The following is a 23,801-nucleotide window of genomic DNA, read 5'->3' as shown; positions in this document are numbered from 1 at the left end:
GGAGTCTTCCCAAATATATGGAAAAGCTCATTTTTAGTGCCTATTTTCAAATCTGGGCATAAATCTGACATACGTAATTATCGTGGAATCGCTATTATCTCTTGCATACCTAAACTCTTTGAGGCAATTGTCAATGAAAAGATATTTGCTCAAGTCAAAAATCGAATAACTGACAAACAACACGGCTTCTTCAAAGGCCGTTCTACATCCACAAATTTACTTGAATTCGTAGATTACTCATTGAATGCAATGGATAATGGGAACCATGTTGAAGCTCTCTATACAGACTTTAGCAAAGCATTTGATCGTATTGACATACCAATGCTACTTTTTAAACTGCAAAAAATTGGAATTGAGTCTGGTCTCCTGAAGTGGCTTGAATCATATTTAACAAACAGGCAACAAATAGTAAAATTCAATGGAAAAAAGTCGAATCTCATTCAAGTTACTTCAGGTGTTCCCCAAGGCTCCCACTTAGGACCACTTCTTTTTATTTTGTACGTAAACGACATTTCCTTCATCCTCAAAAATGTTAAAGTTCTAATATATGCCGACGACATGAAGCTGTTTTTGGAAATAAAAAATCAAGAAGACATCAATGTATTTCAGAATGAAATCCACACATTTTACATCCGGTGTAAGAAAAGCCTACTTGAAGTAAATGTAAAAAAATGCAATGTAAAATCCTTTAGCAGAAAATTAACAACACCCAAAATTGTAATTGCATTAGGGGATCAGAATGTGAAGAAATGTGATAAAGTTAGGGATTTAGGAGTAATCTTAGATTCTAAACTTAATTTCATCGACCACTATAACACTATCATACACAAGGCAAACAACATGTTAGGGTTCATCAAACGCTTCTGCTACAATTTTCAAGACCCGTACACTATCAAAACTTTGTATATTGCCTATGTGAGGTCAATACTGGAATACTGTAGCATTGTGTGGTCTCCTCGTCCTGGCGTACATGAAGAAACAATAGAATCAGTACAAAAGCAATTTCTACTATATGCTCTTCGTAAGCTAGGTTGGACCGCACATCGTCTTCCGTCATATGAAGCACGCTGCATGTTGATTGACATTCAAACATTAAAAGAACGGCGAGAGTACGCGATGGCTTCATTTGTAAACGATATCGTTTCGCAGAACGTTGACTCAGCAGTACTACTTTCCAAATTGAACTTTTATGCACCCATTCGACAACTTCGACACCGTAGTTTAGTTGCTCTTAACCATCATCGTACGGAATACGCAAAAAATGGACCTATAAATAGTATGATGGATTCTTGTAATCACACTGCGAAGCCATTGACTTTACGATGTCCCGGTATAAACTGAAACAGTATTTAAAGTCCTTGAGGCTGAGGACACAAAATTAATTTGTTTTATGTTCGTGTATAGTTTCATGTAACTAGTCTACATATATGATTGACGAAATAAATAAATAAATAAATAAATGACAGGAAACCTATCAGATTTTGAATTCTGATAGACAACCTGCAGAGTTCGATCAGTAAGATAATTTTTTAAAATTTTGATTAGGAAAATTGTAAAATTAAAAGTTTGCAATTTCGCAATCAAACCTTTATGCCAAACACTGTCGAATGCTTTTTCTATGTCTAAAAGAGCAGCTCCAGTGGAATAACCTTCAGATTTGTTGGCTCGTATCATATTAGTATCTCTGAGCAATTGATGAGTAGTGAAATGTCCATGGCGAAATCCAAACCGTTCATCTGCAAAAATTGAATTTTCGTTAATGTGTGACATCATTTTGTTAAGAATAAATTTCTCAAACAGTTTACTTATTGAAGAAAGCAAACTGATTGGTCGATAACTTGAAACTTCAGCTGAGTTCTTATCCGGTTTTAAAATGGGAATAATTTTTGCATTTTTCCATAATTTGGGAAAATATGCAATTTTGAAGCAGCAATTGAAAATTTTCACCAAAAATTCCATTGTGCTCTCAGGGAGATGTTTGATTAGTATATTAAAGATTCCATCGTCACCAGGTGCTTTTATATTTTTGAAATTTTTAATAATTGATTTAATCTCATTCAAGTTAGTTTCAATTATTTCTGCAGGTAAAAAATTCTGGGAAGAAATTAAATCAAATTGACGTGTGACTTCATTTTCAATTGGGCTCACAAAATTCAAATTTGAGTTATTAACACTCTCAAACCGCTGAGCAAGTCTTTGAGCCTTTTGTTCATTGGATACAAGAAAACGTTCACCATCTTTTAAAACTGGAATAGGCTTTGAAGGTTTCTTAAAAATCTTCGACAGCTTCCAAAATGGTTTTGAATATGGTTTCAATTTTTCAACTTTAGTCTCAAAATTTTGATTTCTCAGAAGAGTAAATCTATGTTTAATCTCTTTCTGTAAATCTTTATAAATAGTTTTAAAAACAGGGTCACGAGAACGTTGATATTGACGTCTGCGGACATTTTTCAAACGAATTAGAAGTTGAAGATTTTCGTCAATTATTGGTGAATCAAATTCCACTTGAGCCTTTGGAACAGAATAATTCCTGGCATCAACAATTGCACATTTTAATGCTTCCAAAGCGGAATATTCACTTCGTTTTACAAATCAAGCTCATTATTGAAATTTCTCTCAATATGAGTTTTGTATGTTTCCCAATTAGCCTTGTTATAATTAAGAACGGAGCTCATAGGGTTTAAAACTGATTCATGTGATAAAGAAAAAGTTATTGGAAGATGGTCAGAATCAAAGTCAGCATGTGTGATCAAAGCACCAAATCAATTGTTGAAGGGTTTTTTACAGAAGAAAAGCATGTAGGACTATTCGGAGACAAAATAGAATAGTATCCTGAAGTTTTTTACTCTTCATTTAAAAATCGAAGGAAAACGATAAACATTTTTTAATAATCACGTTTTGCTCAGAAAACGCCTCTGGCTTTAGGATAGCTTCAGCGTATTTGGTCTTTGAAATCAAAGACATATAAGTGTAGCTCACTTTGGACGTCATCGTTAAAATGGTTCTTGAGTCCATAAAATGGAAAATGAGCTCAACATGGCAAAAATAAACAAAGGTTTAAAAAGGTCAAACTAGAAAATGATCCTAAATCCTGAAAATACCTTCTACCATCATTTTTTCCGAATTTCGGATTTCATGTTTGCGATTTTAATCTCCTAATTCGGAAAGTCCTAAGATCTCAGAAAGTCGATTTGAAATGTGAAGATAGAAATTCCATTTTTTTGGTGTGGTATTTTGACATAAATCTTCAACCACGAATACACATAAAAATCGAAAGACCAACGATTCCAAACTAATCACAGAAAGGCCAAATGAACACTCATAAAGGCCAGAAGTTTTAAAAAAATATTCCAAAACTGATCTCCAAGAGACAAACAGCGTAGGTCAGGACTGAAAAACACGATTCAGAACTCTCCACCTTTAGGCATTTGAGTTTTCTGATTTCAGGATCAAAAATCTTCAAAGTTTCTCATGGAATTTCGAAGAATCCCTGAGAACTTGCTTTAAAAATGCTTAAGAAAATTCGGATAGGAATTGGATTGAATCAACATTCAATTGGGAATTCATTTGGTGTGGATTTGGAAACCATGAACAATATTTCATGTGAAAAATTATAATTGTATTTATGAAATCCCATGCGTGTGACCAAGAACCAAACCCTAACCACCAGAATTAAAGAAAATTCAGGGCTTAGCCACAAAAATGTGCAATCCCTAAGATGCTTCTAGACTTCCAATGTCAAACTAAAAGATCCAAATCTGGAGTGTTATGTGTGAAATTCGAGAATCTTAACTTTTTGAATATGGTTTAGTAGTATCATGCCCATATTTTTTCATAAAGTAACTCAGAGATAATGTTGGAATTTTTTTGAAGATTACAAGACATTTCTCCCTTAAGCTAAACGAAACCAACCCATCATCTTTTACATCCGCCCAGGTTGCATTTTTTCTGCTGTCTCTCTTCCTTTGATTTTCGTTAACTCTTATGTGTTCTGTTGCATTTGGGGGGCGCAGAAACGGAACAGCAAAACCTTTCAGTTTCAGTTGCCACTCCGTTTAGAGAGCGAAGAAGAAAAAAAACGGTTTGCTCGAACAACCTTCCAAGAATTGTGCAAAAAATGTGCTCCAGTCAATCTTCGCTTATCCACTCGTGTGAGTTTGTTACAGTGTTGCTGCGATAGTTCGAACAAACCGAACCCATAACCTATTCGGACCACAGAAGTGAGGCTTACTTGTAAATTTTTTTTTTTCAGATTAAAACGCGATTTTTTTGCGTTTTCCTCGTTTCCGCCCATGATGGATTCTCTGAGACTGACCGACCGGACTCTGTCAAAACCATCCGAAGGACGCCAAACTGGTCTTCTGATCTTTACTTTTTGTAAGCTTTGTTCTCGAACAAACAAAGTCATAAGAAAGCATTTAAGTTATTCGTTGGTCTCTTGAAGGTAGATATTTTTCGAAAATAAAACAAAGCCCGTCGGATGCGAAAAAAGTCTCCAGTCGCACGACTCCGTAGGTCAAATCGAATCAGTTCCAATAATAGAAAACTGAAAAGTGTCAACCTACGAATGGGGGAATGCAGCAGTCGTCAGTTTTTGTCGTTGTTTTTTTTTTTGCATAAAAACTTGTAGGCCACAGAAAATGGCAGCGCGAAAGCGCTACGAGCAGGCTTGCTGCGACCAGAAGAGTGTAGTCACACGTGTGGTAATAATAGCAACAGCGGACAAAAATGACCCCAGGTTGCAACAGTTTTGTTCGCTGGTGCACTGTAAGAAAAATATCGTTCTTTTTTTGGCTATTGAGTTGATCATAACTTTGTGCTAGCAAGATTTTGAGCAGTCGGAAACTGGAAAAACCGGAGCCTGGTTTTCCCACGGTGTCCATCTGGAGCGACGTCCACGGCAGCTGCGCGCTCGCCCCCCAAAAGGGACAGGCTCTGTGTTTGTTGTGTAATTTTTACTTCGCTCAACAGCAGCAAAGTCGTTGTCGTTTTCTACATTCATGCACTCGCCTGGCTTTTTGTACGCCTACGACTTTTTTTTCTTCTGCAGTCACTCTCGTTTGGTCTCAAGCGAAAAAAAGCCTTCTTCGATGGTTGTTGGTAAATATATTTACAGCATTACCGGTAAGCGCACTTTCTTTGCATATATAGCAAGCCCAGCCACAAGCACATACAAGAAGCAAAAAAAACGGGCTGTGTTCGGAGGCGTCTGGCAAAAGAGACAGAAATGAATGATATTCAAGAGACCTTTAATAGCGTGTCGACATTTCTTGAAGTTTTGCGTGAAAGGCAGTTTCATATTTCCGGAGTGATTCGTGGTCTCCGTGACGTAAGCCTTCAGTTCAGATATGTGATGCCATTTCCAATAAGTGTCTGACCTATCCTGGGCACAGTTTCTAGCTTCAGGTTTATGCTCCACAGTCCTTGGGGAGAATTGTGGCATAGAAACCTCTAATGGCGGCGGTGGTGATTACTGTAAATTCAAGCCCACACAAAGACTCTCTACATCGACAGTTTATCGATTCGATAAGTCTCGGAACAGTAGCCTCGTAGGCCTAGAAATCCACACTAACAATAACGGTAACCAACGGCATCCAAGTAACCATCGGTCGAGTAGCGTCGCGTGTGCGTTGCTGTGTAAGGCTATCTTGTCATAAATTCTAATGCATCTCTGTTCTGTGTTTTTCAATTGTCATTAATTTATGCATCGACCGAGTTATGTAAGCCGCTTTGTGCGTTCCCCATGGCGTACTTAGATTAAAAGTTTGTAATAACAGTCGATCGAATGTCACTTTTAAATGTCAATTTAACTAGAACAGCCATCATGGTTTTGTACTTTCTATATGCTTTCAGTTATAAAATCGAAAAACCACTGTGCTGTGTTGTTTATCAAATGTGGATCGCAACAACTACTCAAATATTTGTGTACAATCTAAGCAAATATGCCGTTAAGTCTATATAAACCTAGCCACGTAAGTGATTTTCACAAGATAGTAAAACCTCATAAAGATGATCGTAATCGCAAGTACAGTCTAAAACAGTGATCATAAAAGATCCGATAATTTTTTTCAAAACGTTTTTTCCCAACAGCTTTTGCAGTAGTCATTACCATGGCGACCATTCCTCTGGGGAGTTGCGCTCCGCCTACTGATGCGAAAAAAAAATTTTGTGGTTATTTGAGCTGTCAGAATATGCGCCTCGAAGCGGATGAGAAGTTTTGTGCTAAGGACACTCTTTTCGGGTACTGTCAGTGTCGAGGGAATACGCCGCGCTACATCGCGTGTAACTTCGGGACCGTTTTCGTGCTAACCGAGAAAGATTGTGTCAAGGGTAACAAAAATTCAATAAAGGCAGGCTGCACAGTATAGATTTGTGTTCAGCGTCAAAGTTAAACTGTTTATTTAATTTTCTGCGGACAACTATTGGTCCAAAGAGCATCAGCCATACAGGTTTGGCGCTGGAAGCTGAACGTTGTTCCGTTGGCGCAGGGCATTTTAACGGGAGTGAAAACTTTCGGAACATCCGTCGGTCGACACTGGCAGAATGCCTTGGCATTCTTTGGATGACACCTTAGTTTAACGATGTCCGCGTACGTGCTGCAGTTCTGGGTACAGGGACTATCCACCACCGTGTTTGCTCCGCCCATCCCTGTCGAAAGACACTCGGACTTATCCCAGAGTTCCTGCCGAACGCAAACCTGCCGTTTGAAGCTAAATTTAGTGCCATCGGCACACGGCATCACCTGCTCCTTCCAAGGCTGCCCAGCAGCCGCGGCTCGACACTGACAGTAGTGGTCCGGGTCCGAGTAGCACCACAGGGTATTCACGTTCTGGTAGGTTTTGCACTTTGAACCGATACAACTTTCCACTGCTGTCTGTCCACGTGTTGAGGTGGAAAATAGAGCCACCAGTAGAATTGCTCTGAAAACTGACGTTTGACCTCTTGATTAGTAGACTGTGAGTTGAAAGCAGTGAAAACTTACACATTTTTAAGCTCAAGAAATGAAAACAACTTCATCCAATTCGTGCTGTTCGACTGACTGTGCCCGAATTTGGCCAGATTCCGGTTTTTAAAGCACCAAACTTTGCACGGAATTGATAATGGGATGCGTAAATACGACGCTTCAGGGAAGATGAGAAATAGTCAACAGAAGATAAGAGTGTTTTTCTGCTTCCTTTCCCGGAATGAGATCATAGATCTCCATATTAATCCGTGTTTGCGTTTTGTTATTTGCTTGCATCTTATTTACTACTGTTCCTCAACCAAATGAAAATTAAGCTGCAACGCTGAAACGAAATTCAGCATAACCTAGAATAATTTCGTTATTTTTTCTGTCAAAAACAACAAAGTGCATTAAAACCGTAAACCCCCGGAATCGTTTCAGCAGAACCTTCAACGGTCGTCATCCTCATCACATACACACAAACATAAACACGGACAGTATATAAATCATGGTTCTTCGGCGGCGGGATAAATTTTGCAACAAATTGCATCATATTTTTTCTTCCTCCATTGTTGCATATTTTTTCTTCCTCCACTGTTGTCGCCGCTTTTAGAGTGTAAAGCAGAGTGAAGAAAGCATAATCTACCTAGCAGGGAGGTGATTCGTCACTGAGGTGGCAAATTATATGGAGTAAATTTAGAAGTCTGTATTCTGAGTATGATATTTACCAGATCACGAACCTTTGATTTATAAACCGCAGTCGGAAGCTAGGATTTTATTAGATTTTGATTAGTTTTGGAATTCACTGAGTTCAAAATAGTGGAAAAAAAGTTCTTGAAAGCCAGAAGAAAGGTCAAGTAAAATTAAAATAAAATAATCTTCAAGATTAGCCTCTGAATAACGAAAAATGAAGCACCGAAATAATTGAAACCTGCTTTTTAGAAACGCTGAGAAAGCAAATCAAAGCATCGTAGTCTCTCACAGATAATGAGATAATCCTGAGAACAATACACAAAAACTCAATAAATGTTTAGGAATCTCCTAAAGAAAAACTTGAAAATGCTTGAAAAATTCCAAGCAAGCCCGGAGATTCTTGAAGATCCAAAAACCTACGAAGATTCTCCATAGTTTTGAATTTCCCATAGTTTTAATATAATTTTGAAACTTAGTAAAAGCAATTTTAATTTTTCTAAAAAATATCAAGAAATGCCTCTAAAAATAAGTTGAAAACTCCTATTAAAGTTTGATAAACTTTAAAGTTTCTTAGAAAAATTTCAAGATTTTATGAATAACAACGATATACTGTCTAAAAATCGTCAAGAATCATTTAAAAAAGATGATGATTTTTAACAGTATTTGAAAAATTACAAAAAAATGTTGAAATATTTAAAAGATTTAGAGATTTTCCTAAAATCCGAACAATCTTAATAAAATTTTTTTTTAGTTTCTAGAAATCTTCATTCTTAAACTCTTCTAATTACATGACTCGTCATTTTTTGTTTAAGATCTAAAAATCAAAAAGCAAAAGATGTCGAACAATTTTAATAATAAACTCAATGCATTTCTGCTTTTAGCGAATTCTAGAGAAGAATCTTAAAATTACCTAAGAAACTTTTAGTTTTTTAATGAATCTCAAAGCGATTAGAATCTGAAGATTATTTTAAAACTTCCATGGATTTTGGTGAATCTCAGAGAAGACATTTGTGAAAGATCAGGCATTGTGGGATGTGAAAAATCTGGAATCCGGAATTGGGGAATCACTCAACATGTTCCGGGATTACCAAGTGCGTCGTACCTCTTCAACTAACTGCAAACGAAACAGGTAATGCTTCGTGCCGTACGAGGAACGTTGGAGGTCCCAGGATTGTGATGTCCCTGAATCGTGTATCTACGAGTATGGAATCGTTAGTCTGCTTAGTAACGGGATTGCCACAACTATGTCACCTGGTTTGATGTGGCATCGTCGGACTCCTCGCTCAATATCTCTTCGTTGCTTTGGATTGTGTTCAGCGTCAAAGTTAAACTGTTTATTTAATTTACTCCGGACAACTATTGGTCCAAAGAGCATCAGCCATACAGGTTTGGCGCTGGAAGCTGAACGTTGTTCCGTTGGCGCAGGGCATTTCAACGGGAGTGAAAACTTTCGGAACATCCGTCGGTCGACACTGGCAGAATGCCTTGGCATTCGTTGGATGACACCATAGTTTGACGATGTCCGCGTACGTGCTGCAGTCCTGGGTACAGGGACTATCCACCTCCGTGTTTGCTCCGCCCGTCCCTATCGAAAGACACTCGGACTTATCCCAGAGTTCCTGCCGAACGCAAACCTGCCGTTTGAAGCTAAATTTAGTGCCATCGGCACACGGCATCACCTGCTCCTTCCAAGGCTGCCCAGCAGCCGCGGCTCGACACTGACAGTAGTGGTCCGGGTCCGAGTAGCACCACAGGGTACTCACGTCCTGGTAGGTTTTGCACTTTGAACCGATACAACTTTCCACTGCTGTCTGTCCACGTGTTAAGGTGGAAAATAGAGCCACCAGTAGAATTGCTCTGAAAACTGACGTTTGACCTCTTGATCAGTAGGCTGTGAGTTGAAAGCAGTGAAAACTTACACATTTTTAAGCTCAAGAAATGAAAACAACTTTATCCAATTCGTGCTGTCCGACTGACTGTGCCCGAATTTGGCCAGATTCCGGTTTTAAAAGCACCAAACTTTGCACGGAATTGATAATGGGATGCGTAAATACGACGCTCCAGGGAAGATGAGAAATAGTCAACAGAAGATAAGAGTGTTTTTCTGCTTCCTTTCCCGGAATGAGATAATAAATCTCCATATTAATCCGTGTTTGCGTTTTGTTATTTGCTTGCATCTTATTTACTACTGTTACGCAACCAAATGAAAATGAAGCTGCAACGCTGAAACGAAATTCAGCATAACCTAGAATAATTTCGTTATTTTTTTTTGTCAAAAACAACAAAGTGCAACAAAACCGTAAACCCCCGGAATCGTTTCAGCAGAACCTTCAACGGTCGTCATCCTCATCACATACACACAAACATAAACACGGGCAGTATATAAATCATGGTTCTTCGGCGGCGGGATAAATTTTGCAACAAATTGCATCGTATTTTTTCTTCCTCCACTGAGTGCTGCGTGTTTTGTCGCCGCTTTTAGAGTATAAAGCAGAGTGAAGAAAGCGTAATCTACCTAGCAGGGAGGTGATTCGTCACTGAGGTGGCAAATTATATGGAGTAAATTTAGAAGTCTGTATTCTGAGTATGATATTTACCAGATCACGAACCTTTGATTTATAAACCGCAGTCGGAAGCTAGGATTTTATTAGATTTTGATTAGTTTGGGAATTCACTGAGTTCAAAATAGTGAAAAATAAGCTCTTGAAAGCCAGAAAAACGGTCAAGTAAAATTAAAATAAAATAATCTTCAAGATTAGCCTCTAAATAACGAAAAATGAAGCACCGAAATAATTGAAACCTGCTTTTTAGAAACGCTGAGAAAGCAAATCAAAGAATCGTAGTCTCTCACAGATAATGAGATAATCCTGAGAACAATGCACAAAAACTCAATAAATGTTTAGGAATCTCCTAAAGAAAATCTTGAAAATGCTTGGAAAATTCCAAACAAGATCCAAAAACCTACGAAGATTCTCCATAATTTTGAATTTCCCATAGTTTTAATATAATTTTGAAACTTAGTAAAAGCAATTTTAATTTTTCTAAAAAATATCAAGAAATGCCTCTGAAAATGAGTTGAAAACTCCTATTAAAGTTTGATAAACTTTAAAGTTTCTTAGAAAAATTTCAAGATTTTATGAATAACAACGATATACTGTCTAAAAATCGTCAAGAATCATTTAAAAAAGATGATGATTTTTAACAGTATTTGAAAAATTACAAAAAAATGTTGAAATATTTAAAAGATTTAGAGATTTACCTAAAATCCGAACTATCTTAATAAAATATTTTTTTTAGTTTCTAGAAATCTTCATTCTTTAACTCTTCTAATTACATGACTCGTCATTTTTTGTTTAAGATCTAAAAATCAAAAAGCAAAAGATGTCGAACAGTTTTAATTATAAACTCAATGCATTTCTGCTTTCAGCGAATTCTTGAGAAGAATCTTAAAATTACCTAAGAAACTTTTAATTTTTTAATGAATCTCAAAGCGATTAGAATCTGAAGATTATTTTAAAACTTCCATGGATTTTGGATTTTGTGAATCTCAGAGAAGACATTTGTGAAAGATCAGGCACTGTGGGATGTGAATAATCTGGAATCCGGAATTGGGGAATCACTCAACATGTTCCGGGATTACCAAGTGCGTCGTACCTCTTCAACTAACTGCAAACGAAACAGGTAATGCTTCGTGCCGTACGAGGAACGTATGATGTCCCAGGATTGTGATGTCCCTGAATCGTGTATCTACGAGTATGGAATCGTTATTCTGCTTAGTAACGGGATTGCCACAACTATGTCACCTGGTTTGATGTGGCATCGTCGGACTCCTCGCTCAATATCTCTTCGTTGCTTTGGATTTCCGATGTCTAGTGCTCAGCTGGTCGTTATTGTGAGGTTCTTTTCCCTGGAACTGCAAAGAGAAATATCTGCTCTAGCTTTCTCCCCATCATGACTTCCTTTGGTAGTATTTTGGTGACTGAACTTATGAATGATTTCCGAAATATCTCCCTAAACTCTAATTGATTTCAGAGAACTTCAAGTAGTTTTGAAAAAATCTCAAAAATTTCTAAAAAATTTAAAATAATCTCGTATTCTTCAGGAAATCTCAAACAATCTTTTATAACATCGAAAACATTTGAAATAATTTCAACCGAACAATTTCATTCATTTACAGAAAATGAACTTTAGATTAAAATTGGACAGGTTTTGGCTTCGATTTGGATAAAGATTGGATTGGATTTTCTCTGAATACTTACTTAGCTTGTTCTATCTTATTATCTTCTCTCTCTTTCCCTGTACCCACGACTGCAGAACGTACGCGGACATCGTTAAACTTTGGTGTCATCCAACGAATGCCAAGGCATTCTGTCAGTGTCGACCGACGGATGTTCCGAAAGTTTTCACTCCCGTTAAAATGCCCTGCGCCAACGGAACCAGGTTCAGCTTCCAGCGCCAAACCTGTATGGCTGATGCTCTTTGGGCGAATAGTTGTCCGGAGTAAACTAAATAAGCAGTTTAACCTTCACGCTGAACACAAATCTATACTGTGCAGCCTGCCTTTATTGAATCTTTGTTACCCTTGACACAATCTTTCTTGGTCAGCACGAAAACGGTCCCGAAGTTACACGCGAAGTACCGCGGCTTATTCTCCTGACACTGACAGTACCCGAAAAGATTGTCCTTAGCACAAAACTTCTCATCCGCTTCGAGGCGCATATTATGACAGCTCAGGTAGCCACAATATTTTTGCACATCAGTAGTCGGAGCGCAGTTCCCCAAAGGAATTGCTGCCATGGTGATAACAATTGCGAATGCTGTTGGAATAGAAAGTTGGGCAAAAATTATTGATTTTTGTCATTATTCTAGACTGTACTTGCGATTACGATCATCTTTGTGATACTTTTCTAGCTTGTGATAATCACTTACATGAGCGACTAGGTTTATATACAGTTAATAGTATGTTTGCTTAGAGTGTAGAGCAATATTCGATTAGTTGTTGCGATCTGCATTCAATAAACAACACAACATTGTCACGTTTACAGTGGTTTTTCGATTTTCTAACTGACAATTCAGCTTACCGCTTGACAAATTAACGTTCAAATTTATCGCAGGGAACTTTCTACCTGGAACAAAATAAAATGAAATTAGGACTGAAATTGAATTGAACTTGGACTTGATTTGGATTGGATTGAATGAAGATAGGATTGGGTTACGAGAAGATTCGAAAAATCATAGAGATTTATAGTAAATAATGAAGACTCTCGAAAGATCCCAAAAACTTCGAAAAACTATTATAGAATCTTGACGAATCTTACAGATTGGATTTAGATTAGTGTTGAAGTGAATATCAAGACAAAACTCCTTAAATAATTATCTAACACACTTTTTTGCTTCACTGACCTATATTTAAACAGTTTTGCACTAATTACCCGAATTATTGTCATTCACTCACAAAGTTTCAGCTCTGAAAATGCACACCCAAGCCGCCAACATTTTCGTGCCTCTTTCCAGAGCGCCTTGCTAAGGGTTCGGCACAGACCCTCGCCTACTCTTCGAGGTTGCAGTGCAGTGTGCGGTAACAACACCACGATTGTCCCCATAGATGGCATTGCGCGCTCGAGAGATTTTCTTCGAAATGAACACCACTTTATTTGGCTGACCCGTTTTTCCTGCGGTTTCCATCACCTACTGCGATGCATGTGTTATGTGTGTAGAGTGTAGGTAACCGCAGTAGTGCTGAAGGTGGCTCGCGGTGGCCGTTGTTGGCCAGAAAAGCGCGACAGCATCACAGTTGGCACCTTCAATCGCGGTCGGTCGTCGGTCGGTAGTGTGACAGACGGACAGCAGGCGGCATTTCGCACTGCTGCGATTGATGCCACATTTTAGGAGCGTGTCCGCGAATTCCGCTATCCACTGCCTATCTTACTGCCGCGGGGGTCTGACGGAATGTGTGCGTGTGTCTCGCGGTGGCCCGTTAGATACCTGGCCATGTCGCGCCATGCATGTCAAAAGATGGCATTACACACGCGGGACTGGCGAATGTGACAGCAGCAAAAACTACTTCATGAGACGGAGAAAAACGCAATTCACCTTTTTCCTTTCAATCAAATACGGACAGGGACCGATGATGTGCTTGCTGCGATTACGCTGCGCTGTGTTTGTGTTGCTAGTTTTTTTTTCTTTCTTGTCTCCCTCTTCCTTACTAGCGAATATATGGTTAAATCGAAACCATTACGATCAAACCGTGCGGGAGATTGAGCCATCAAGTCGGTAGGGATCCGCTGCTAGTTTTTTTTTTGCTGGACAAAACTGACAGAATTGTTGACAGACAGTGACAGTGTGTGACCTTCGTTGGGAATTTTTGATGCTCCGATTGAAGCGCAGTAGGCTAGGAAATGTCAGCTTGGTATCATATTTTTCCCTTTTCTTCTTTGCTACTTTAAACTTGTTCCAGTCGTGAGCCGGTCAATGTCGCAATTAATTAGGATTTGATTTCGTAAGAACACAGCCTACTTTGTAGAATGCAAAAATTACCACTTGGGTCAGCTGCAAGAGCTGTCAAGTTCGGTTTGAAAACATCGAGTGCACCAAACAGTAAAACTTCAGCCCAGATTTGTGGTTGAACTTGTTCCTATCCGTTCCGAATCGCAGCGCGATCGACAGCGTCACTCTACAGCCTTTGCAACAACAGCCTGTCGGCTTGCCAATGAGTCACCTGCAGTCTGCAGGTTGTGGAAAACGGACGACGACGACCGCCGCCAGTTCAATCACAGCCCAGCCATAACATTGACAGAGATCTGTCCGGGAGATGGCGTCTGATTAGCATAAAACATAACCTCGAGCTACGCCGAGGCTCCCAACTGTCAGCTCGCCAACTGGCGGCTACTTTTCCAAACAAATAGCTAGATAAGATCTGCTGGCGTGAACAATCGAATGTTAATTGTTTGTTTCTTTTCTCGTTTCAGATGTTGAAAGTTTCAAACTGTGCGTTGGAATAAGTTGAAAAGAGTTGAAAGCGCCGTCAAGTGGTCGATTGCAAAAGCTCCGAATGTAAACACATTAACAACGTCAACGACAACAGTAACACGGAACATAGTAGGCGCCGCCACCACCGGGTCAGAAAAATGGGTTAACCACGTGGCTGTGGTTGCATGTTAGATTTTTTTTTGTCGAAATCAGTGTAGCACCTATATTTTGCAGAAAATAGTTTTCATGAATTGAGTTAGCGCAGTCGAACCTGCTAATTACGACGACGAAAGCGAAATCCTGGGGGTGGCCCGAGTGTGACGTCATCCAGTGTAGCGCCGGTTTCAGAATCACGTGACGATTGGTGATTAGTGCGCGGTTATTTTCGTTCTGAGTGTGTGCTGTTCCCACCCGACCCCAGCAGCAGTGAATGTGCCTCGGAAACGTCGCGGCCGGTATGCAAATGCGGACAATCTGCAACTGACTTGCCGTGGGCCAGGAAAAAAAAAAGAAGAAGCTAGAAAGTGTTCCTGACAGAGAGAGAAGGAGGGAAGAAGCAGAAGCAGAATGAAAAGCATTCGCGGAAACAGAAGGTGAGTTTTTATTTTGAATGTGAATTTTTTTTTTTTGAAATTGAATTTTGTGAGTTAGGGAATTTTGTTTTTGTGCAAACAGTTGATTGAAAGCCGCTCGTAGAGAACGAATTTTGGGGATTCCATATATGTAGAAATATGTTGAATAAATGTCAATAATGTAAAAAATATGATGAAAGTCAGACAGGTCAAACATGATGAAAATATTTGAATACTCCGACATGTTGGTTAAAAATATTCAAAATGTCAAAAATATCAAAGTTATGTTTTTTTTTTAAATAGCAACTGTGAAACATTTGAAATAGTGTTCCATTGTTTACCATTTCTTGTGGCAAACAAAATCAAGTTAGGGAACAACTTTTTGGAGTTCTAAGTTAAAATTGTTAAGAATAATTATTAAAAGAAGTTGAAAACAGGTAGAAAATCAATATATAGTAAAGTAAAAATAATGGTAAAAATGTACGAAAATCTAAAAGAAGCCAAAGAAATATCGAAAAACAATCAGGAAAAAGTAAAAATTTAAAAAAGTAATAAAATAAAACAAAACATTATAAAAATAAGATTCAAAAATAAAAAATCTGAGCTCAATAAAAATTTAACAAAAAATCAAAATAAAATCAAAAAGAAACCAAAAATGGTCAAAAACGATCCCAAATCAAACACAAATCGAAGAGAGCAAACATGTCAAAAAAAGGTGAAAATTATCAAACAAATTCTTGAAACAAGTCGAAATGATAATAGCCAAAACGAGGTCTTAAAGATGTCAAATGAAATCATAAAATGGATCAAAGAGATGATTTCCAGAAAGGAAAAAAGGAAATTCAAATCTAAATGAAATTGATTCATGTCAACAACAACAACATCGGAACAGAAATTGAAACAAAATCAAAAAAAAAAAGTCAAAAAGTTGATCTAAATAGATTAAATCAAAGAAAAGTCTAGGAAAAGTAAACGAACAAAAAAAAAACAAATAAGTTAACAAATATTAAATAAGTTTGAAACAAGTGACATGAAGACAAAAAAATTAATAGAAATCGAAATAATCAAACAGAAATTCAGAGAAACGAAAGATCGGAAATTGATTAAAATAATGTCCAGAAGATGTCGAAAATTGTTGAAAAAGAAACCAACAGAAACCAAAAAATTTCAGATGTAACAACAGTCAACCTTAAACTTGTTTTAAAAGATAAAGTCAATATGACTCTGAATAACTTTCAAAAATATCAAAGGAATCGAAAAAAGTCCAGAATTAACAATTTGGAGAAGTAAAAAAAAAATCAAGCCAAATAGAAGTTGGAATGAGGGCGTAAACAGGTCAAGAAAAGCTCAAAATAAATTTAAACCAGGTCAAAGAGAAGTAGATAAATTGATGAAAGTCGAAAGAAGTAAAAGATGGTAAAGAATATTAATAAAGTCTAACAAAAACCAAAAAAATAGAAAAAAAAATAAAAGGTGTCGAAATGACATCATTGACTACATATCAAAAAAATTCTTCTTAAAATGTGTCAAATAAAACCAAAAATTAAAAAAAAAAACCAAAAAGGAATCAAAACAATGTCCAAAAAAACTCGAAAGAAAATCGAGTAGAAATCAAAACTGGTTGAAAAAAGAAGCCAAATATGTTAACAAACAAAAGTGGTATAAATGTAAAAAGAAGAATAAAGAAAAAAAGAGGTCTATATATCCAAAAAGAAATCGACTAGAATGAAAAATAACCAGTATAGGTCCTAAAAAGGTTCAAAATATGTCAAAAAATGGCAAAGAAATAAAAAATGAGATGATTCGCTAAGAGGTCAAAAGAGGTAATAAAAAATTCAGAAAAATTCGAAAAATCCAAAAAGTTCGAGAAGTGATGGGAAAAAAGTTTCAAAAAAATTAAAAGATATCTAAAAATTCACAATAAAAATGCAATAACACCAATATTAATCAAAGAGAGATAAAATATATCAAAAAATTGATGAAAAGTCAAAAAGATGTCGAAAAGAGGCTCGAAATAAAAAATAAACTGGAGATAAAAAATAACAAAACTACTAGACAAAAAACTGTCGGAAATAGATAAAAATAGGTCAACAAATCACAAGAGAAAGCAATAATAACAGCTCAAACATAGGTAAAAAAGGTCCGAAGCAAAAAAAGGAGGTCAGGTCTCAAAAGAGGTCAAAGAATTTGGGCAATGATCGAAAGTAATCCTAGAAAAAAGGAAAAAAAGGTCAAAAATCCACAGTTGAAAAAAAAAACAACTAAAAGAGCAAAAAGTTGCCGAGAAGAGATAATAAGAGATCATAGGAAGGAAACAGAAAGAAACCAAAAATTGGTAAGTGAAGTCCCGAAACGAAATTAACGAAACAGGTGAAAAAGTATTAAAAAGGAATAACGAGCGGTCAAAAAGCAGCAAAAAAAGGTAAAAAAGAGCACTCAATGAATAAAAATAAAAGAACATGCTAAAAGTGCTCAAAACAAAGGCTGAAATAAAGAACGAATGTAATAAAAATATCAGTAGGTTAAAAGAGGATAAAATAAGTAAAAAGCTTGAATTATGAGAGATCTAAAAGTCAAAAACCAGTGATCAAAAAGAAATCTAAATTAAACAAGAAAAAGAAACAATTAGAAAGGAGTCTGAAAATTATTAGAGAAAACTGGAAAAATTGGTAAAAATTGGTTGCATGAAATAAAAAATAAGTCAATATGACTTTGAGTAACTTTTAAAAATATCAAAGGAATCGAAAAGGTCTAGAATAAACAATTTGGAGATGTAGAAAAAAATTCAAATCAAATAGAAGTTAGAATGAGGGCGTAAACAGATCAAGAAAAGCTCAAAATAAATTTTAACCAGGTCAAAGAGAAGTAAAAAAATTGATGAAACTCGAAAGAAGTAAAAAATATCAATAAAATACAACAAAAACCAAAAAATAGAAAAAAAATTAAAGGTGTTGAAATGACATCATTGACAACAAATCAAAAAAAAATTCTTCCTAAAATGTGTCGAATAAAACCAAAAATGAAAAAAAAATGTCGAAGAGATCAGAACGAAATCGAAACAATGTCCAAAAAATTCGAAGAAAAATCGAGTAGAAATTAAAATAAAGATCAAAAACGTTGAAAAAAGCCAAATATATTAAAAACCAAAAAAAAAATATACATGTAAAAAAAGAAAAAAGATAAAAAGAGGTCATATATCCGAAAAGAAATCGACTAAAATGAAAAGATAACCAATATAGGTCCTAAAAAGGTTTAAAATATGTCAACAAAAAAAGGAAAAGAGATAAAAACGAGATGATTCGCTATGAAGTATGAGGTAATGAGGCAATGAAAAATTCAGAAAAGTTCGAAAAAAATCAAAAAAGTTCGAGAAGTGATGAGAAAGAAATTTCAAAAAAATAAAAAGATATCTAAAAATCCACAATAAAAAAGCAAGAACACCAAAATGAATCAAAGAGAGATAAAATATATCAAAAAATTGAAGAAAAGTCAAAAAGATGTCGAAAAGAGGCTCGAATAAAAAAATCAACTGAAGATAAAAAATAACAAAACTATCAGGCAAAAAACTGTCGGAAAAGGATAACAATAGGTCAACAAATCACAAGAGAAAGCAATAATAACAACTCAAACATAGGTGAAAAAGGTCCGAAACAAAAAAGAAAATGAGAAAAAGTTGCGTTCTGAATAATCAGAAAAAGCACAAAAGAGGTCAAGAATTTGGGGAACGATCGAAAAGAATCCTAGAAAACAGGAAAAAAAGTATAAAATTCAGAATAAAAAAAAAACAACCAAAAGAGCAAAAAGTTGTCGAGAAAAGATATTAAGAGATCATGACATAACCCAGCAAATGGAATAGGAAGTAGACACAAATTGGTCAGTGAGGTTCCGGAAAAGAAATTGACGAAATAGGTGAAAAAGTGTTGAAAGTTCACGGTCAAGCGGTCAAAAAGCAGTAAAAAAGGTAAAAATCTAATAGGGACTCAATAAATGAAAATGAAAGAACATGCCAAAAAGAGGTCAAAACGAAGTCTGAAACAAAAAACAAATGTAATAAAATTATCAGTAGGGTAAAAGAGGATAAAAAGTAAAAAGCATTCAAAAGAGATCAAAAAGTCAAACAAGTGGTCGAAAAGAAATCTAAATTAAACAAGGAAAAAAACAATCAGAAAGGAGTCTGAAAATTATTAAAGAAAACTGGAAGACCAATAATATTAGAAAAGAGATTGAAAAAGGTAGAAAAATATTTAAATGAGATTATGAAGACATTGAAATTGGTTTGAGAGAATGTCGAAAAAGGTCAAAAGTGTTCCAAATAATAGTAAAACAGGAATGTTATAGAAATAAATAAAAACAGAATCGGAAAAATTCGTAATAAATAAAAAGTAAATTTGAGAATAATCTCAAGTTGGTAGCAATCAAGGCTTTGCTAAGATAAGAAAGTATTGAAAACTGGAAAAATAAAAAGGATTACAAGGAGATATAAAGAAACAAACAAGAGATCGAAAAGAAATTAAATTTATGCTAAAAAGGGGTTAGAAGAAAATCGTTGAAAAAAATAAATGTTTTCGAAAGATAAAAAAAGTCGCACAAATAGACGACTAGAAGATGTCACAGAAATCAAGAATCCAATAAAGAAACAATCCAATACAGATCGAAAGAAAAATATAAATCATAGTTGAAGTTCAGATGAGGTCAAAAACAGGTCATAAACAAATCTAAAACAGGTCAAACAAATCAACACAAAAAGTGGTTAAGATGATTAAAAAGAAGTCGAAAATAGCCAAAAAGATGTTGAAAAGAAATCTCCAAAAGGTCAAACAATGAAAATAAAAAAAAATCCAGAACAATTTGTAAGACAACTAAAAGATGCAAAAACTATCAAAAACCGATAAAAGGGAAAAGATACAAAAAAACTAGAAACTAGACACTAGAAGAAAAAAAAAAATGTGCAATATGTCTAACACATAACATATATCAAAAGTGACAAACTCGCTCGGAAATTGTATCGAGAACTCAAAAAACGTCGAAGAAAGAAATCGAAAACGAATCGAAAGAAATTGAAAATGAGTCAAAAAAAAAAATTTAAAAATTATCAAAGAGATCGGAAAGATGTCATGATATGCCAAATAAAATTAAATTTTGAATGATTTCAAAGAGGTCGGAATGATGTCATAAACAGATCCAAAATGGGACAAAAAAGATAAGGAGCTCAGGAGAAGTCTAAAATAAACCAACTGATACCGAAAAAAAAAAATCTAACAGAAATACTAACAAATTAAATGGAGAAGTTCAGAGAGATTTTCAACAAACAAATACATGGTAAAACGTTCGGGCAAATCGTAACCAGAACAAAAATCCCAAGAAGAAGTCTCAAATAAAATATATAGATAAAAAAAGCACAGGAAGAATCGTTAATAAGTCAAAAGTAATCAAACAGAAATAAAAAAATAAATCCGAATGATGATAAAAGAGGTAAGAAAACGTTAAGAAGCCAAACAAGGAGAAAGAAGCCTATAAAAATCAAAAAAGCAAAGCAAAAACAAAACGAGTTCGAAATGTAATCCGAACGCCAAGATTAAAAAAATTCAAAAGAGTCGAAAGACCATTTTTTTTTTTCAAAAATAAGCAACATGTTGGCAATCTCCAAAGTATCAAATTACCAAGACAGTGAAATCAAAAAAAAAAAAAAAATAGAGGTCAAAAAGCCGAGAGAGTAAAAATAAATAGGAACTGCAAAAAAAGTCGAAAAAAAAACAGAATTTCATCAAAAATGAATGAAAAAAAGGTCCGAAAAAAGCGAAAGACCATAAGAAAATGAAAAGAAATTAAAACTAAACATTAAAGGTCGAAATAGGATTCCAATCTAAAAAAAAACTGAAATAAACACGAAAAGAGGTCTTTTTGTCAAAATAAAAATTTTATGAAAACGGGAGAAGGTCAAGAAAAAGTCCCAAACAAAAAAAAAGCTGAGAAATGAGGTACAAAAGAAGTCAAACAGAAATCAAATAATGATCGAGGATAAATCAACGTAATATTAAAAAGATAGGAGTACAGAAAGGCATCGAAAAACGTTGAAAAAGAATTCAAATATGTCAAATTAAAAAAAAAAACATTTTGGAATTTATCTTTAAAGTTACAAATTGGAAAAAAAGTCAGAAAAACAGATAAAAACTCAATAAAAAACTCTAATTAAATAAAAAGTAGATCAAAATGAGATTTTAAAAACGTCGACAAAATTGAAAACGTTGCAAAAAAAAATCAAAGAGCTTGAATGAGAAGAAAAAGTGGTCGAAAAAAGATTCAATAGAAGTTTAAATAAATTTTTTGCTCGATTGCTGTAAAAATGAAGGGAATCGGTTGGAAAATGACTAAATTTTATACATTTAAATTTGTGTATTGTATTAAGACGTTATTCTACGTAAAAATGAGTCGAAAACCAGTTTAATAAGATGATGAAAGAGAACAAATGGTCACAACTGAACATTATAAAGGAACTTGAGCACATTTTAATACATGATGAAAAATCACAATTTTTACTTCTTACTTTTGGATTCTTCGTTTTTTTTTCATAACACCTTCAATATAACAACATAATTTTTAGTAAATAAGGTTGAACTAATGTAATATCTGATTTCAAATATCGGAAACTCTTTCAAAGATATGATGAGACATCCGATTTAAATTTGCAGAAGGCCAAAAATTCTTTATTAGGGCCAAAAAAATACTCCAAATTGAGTTCCAAATGGTTTGAAAGAGGTCTGGAAGTGAAAACTGCTCCTAAAATTGAACTTGATATTCCCGCAATCAGATTTGAAAATGGCACAATATTAAATCTTGAAAAACAATATAATTCTGAACCAAATAGCGTCACTCAAAATCTTTACGTTTTATTCGGTGAATTTGAGCTTAAGTGACCGACTTTGCAGCTAGATCGTAGTGAGTCATTTCAAATTCTTGCTCACATTTGAGGACCGACCACCAAGAAGGGGAAAATCAACTTCAAAAGCCACACACGCTGTGGTGGAAAACAAATCCATCTAACAACGTTTGCGCACCACGACCTGAGCTCCATTTTCGGTGTACTAAAATTCAAACTGGCCTACTGTTATTGCTATTGCTGCTGCAATTGAAGTACCAGTCCACCAAGGCCTACTTGAGAGTTCGATGAAAAACACGTTCCCCCTACAAATCACCGCAGCAAAGTCAGCGTTGTTTGTCATGTCGTTCTCGTAGCGTATAATGCAGCGAGGAGCGGAAAATCCGTAGCACCACCGTCACGACATCCTTCCGGAACTTCGGCTAGTTGTTGTTGTTGTTGCTGCGTTCTCGTCGTCGTACGGTCGCCTAGGATTGTTACTTTGTTGGGTCAAACTCGGCTCAACCCGGTGCGCGCTCATGCCATTAATATTAATTTATGGTAAAATTCCGCGCGCGCACTCGGAGAAGTCATGTTCCCGTGTTCCGTGGCCTAAAACTCCGGTTTGTTGATCATCCTCCCGGGGTGGAAAATTAACCCGAAAAAGGTACGACATCGCTGCAGTACACGATCCGGAAAGCGGGTCAGTGGAATCTATGCTATTAGTAGACAAGAAGCGCAAAAATCTTCCCGCAGCCACCGCCGCCGTTAGACACGATCGGCCCGTCAAAAAGGTATAAATCATAAATTCACGCCTCCCCTGAAAACCAATTAAAAAGGAATACAATTTTGGCAAACGACTTCGGGGAAGCCACAGAAGATTGATGGGCCCGGTTATTAGAGCGTGAAATCCAACAAACAATACCCTTTACCAGAACCACCGAAATCGAGCCCCGACAAAAAAAAAAGCGAAAGTGGTTCCTCCTTCTTGCGGGCTGCTGATTGATTCGTGCTGCTTTCCACCGTCGGGCACAGATTCCACAGAATCGAAAAAGAACAAAAACAAAAAATGAATGGTCGAGTCCGGACAAGGTCGAGAAAAGCGAAACCGCAGACTCCGCGATTCTTCTTCTGTGTTGATTTGTTGGCTTAATGGAGAAACGGTCAAATAAAACAACACAACGCAACTGAGAGGAAAATTATACCATTTCCAAAGGCGCAGACTTTTATATACACACCTACACACATCAAGTAAAATGAAAGAAAGAAATAAACTCAAACGATGATGAGAATTGCCATTTTGTCTTCTTGACAGCGAACGATTAACTCCCCTGTCTGGATTAGGGGTTAAGAGAGTCGAGAATGATGCGCTTTGTTGTCTAATTTCATCAACATCGTAGACCGAGGGCAGGATTTGGCCCTTGTTTTTGAAAAACGAATAAATATTCAACAACATATTTTTAGAGACTTAGCCAAGCTTAGCTTTGCTTAGGTAGACTGACGTCACAAAGCCTATTGCGCGGATAAAACACCTATTGGGAAAAACTGACTAGAACCATAATCGAAGAACAAAAACCAATTACCACAAAAGATCAAAATAATGGTCGCAGTGGTCCAAATCTTACAAAAAAAAAAGGAACAAAAAAAAAACTGTGTACATACTTATCTGAAGATAGCACCGAGACCCACGTCGCACAGCAGAATTTTTTTGACACTTATTCACAATAATCCGGAAATCCGGGTAACAAATCACCCACATTTTTGCGTG

At 36.0% G+C, this 23,801-nt stretch overlaps 2 protein-coding genes across 6 annotated transcripts in view; one reads left to right on the top strand and one right to left on the bottom strand.

The window, feature by feature from the left end:
* Nucleotides 1-23,801, top strand: part of LOC129724466 (cadherin-86C) — a 440,382-nt gene that overhangs the window by 167,127 nt on the left and 249,454 nt on the right. For all 5 annotated transcript variants that reach the window (XM_055679524.1, XM_055679602.1, XM_055679774.1 and 2 more), the window contains one exon: nt 14,605-15,198. In XM_055679524.1, the coding sequence (XP_055535499.1) occupies nt 15,173-15,198 (26 nt within the window). In that variant the 5' untranslated portion in view covers nt 14,605-15,172. The remainder of the gene's footprint in view (nt 1-14,604; nt 15,199-23,801) is intronic.
* LOC129724803 (uncharacterized) lies at nt 5,465-8,290 on the bottom strand. The gene is made up of 2 exons (XM_055680020.1): nt 6,983-8,290; nt 5,465-6,927 (listed from the first exon to the last, which is right to left on the bottom strand). Exons 1-2 carry the CDS (start codon nt 6,984-6,986, stop codon nt 6,398-6,400), a joined length of 534 nt encoding a protein of 177 aa, XP_055535995.1. The 5' UTR covers nt 6,987-8,290; the 3' UTR covers nt 5,465-6,397.

This window comes from Wyeomyia smithii, chromosome 1 (genome assembly GCF_029784165.1).
Source record: "Wyeomyia smithii strain HCP4-BCI-WySm-NY-G18 chromosome 1, ASM2978416v1, whole genome shotgun sequence".
Taxonomy (NCBI): Eukaryota; Metazoa; Arthropoda; class Insecta; order Diptera; family Culicidae; genus Wyeomyia; species Wyeomyia smithii.
The sequence above is the reverse complement of the archived record's forward strand: the minus strand, read 5'-3'. Positions and strand labels throughout refer to the sequence as shown.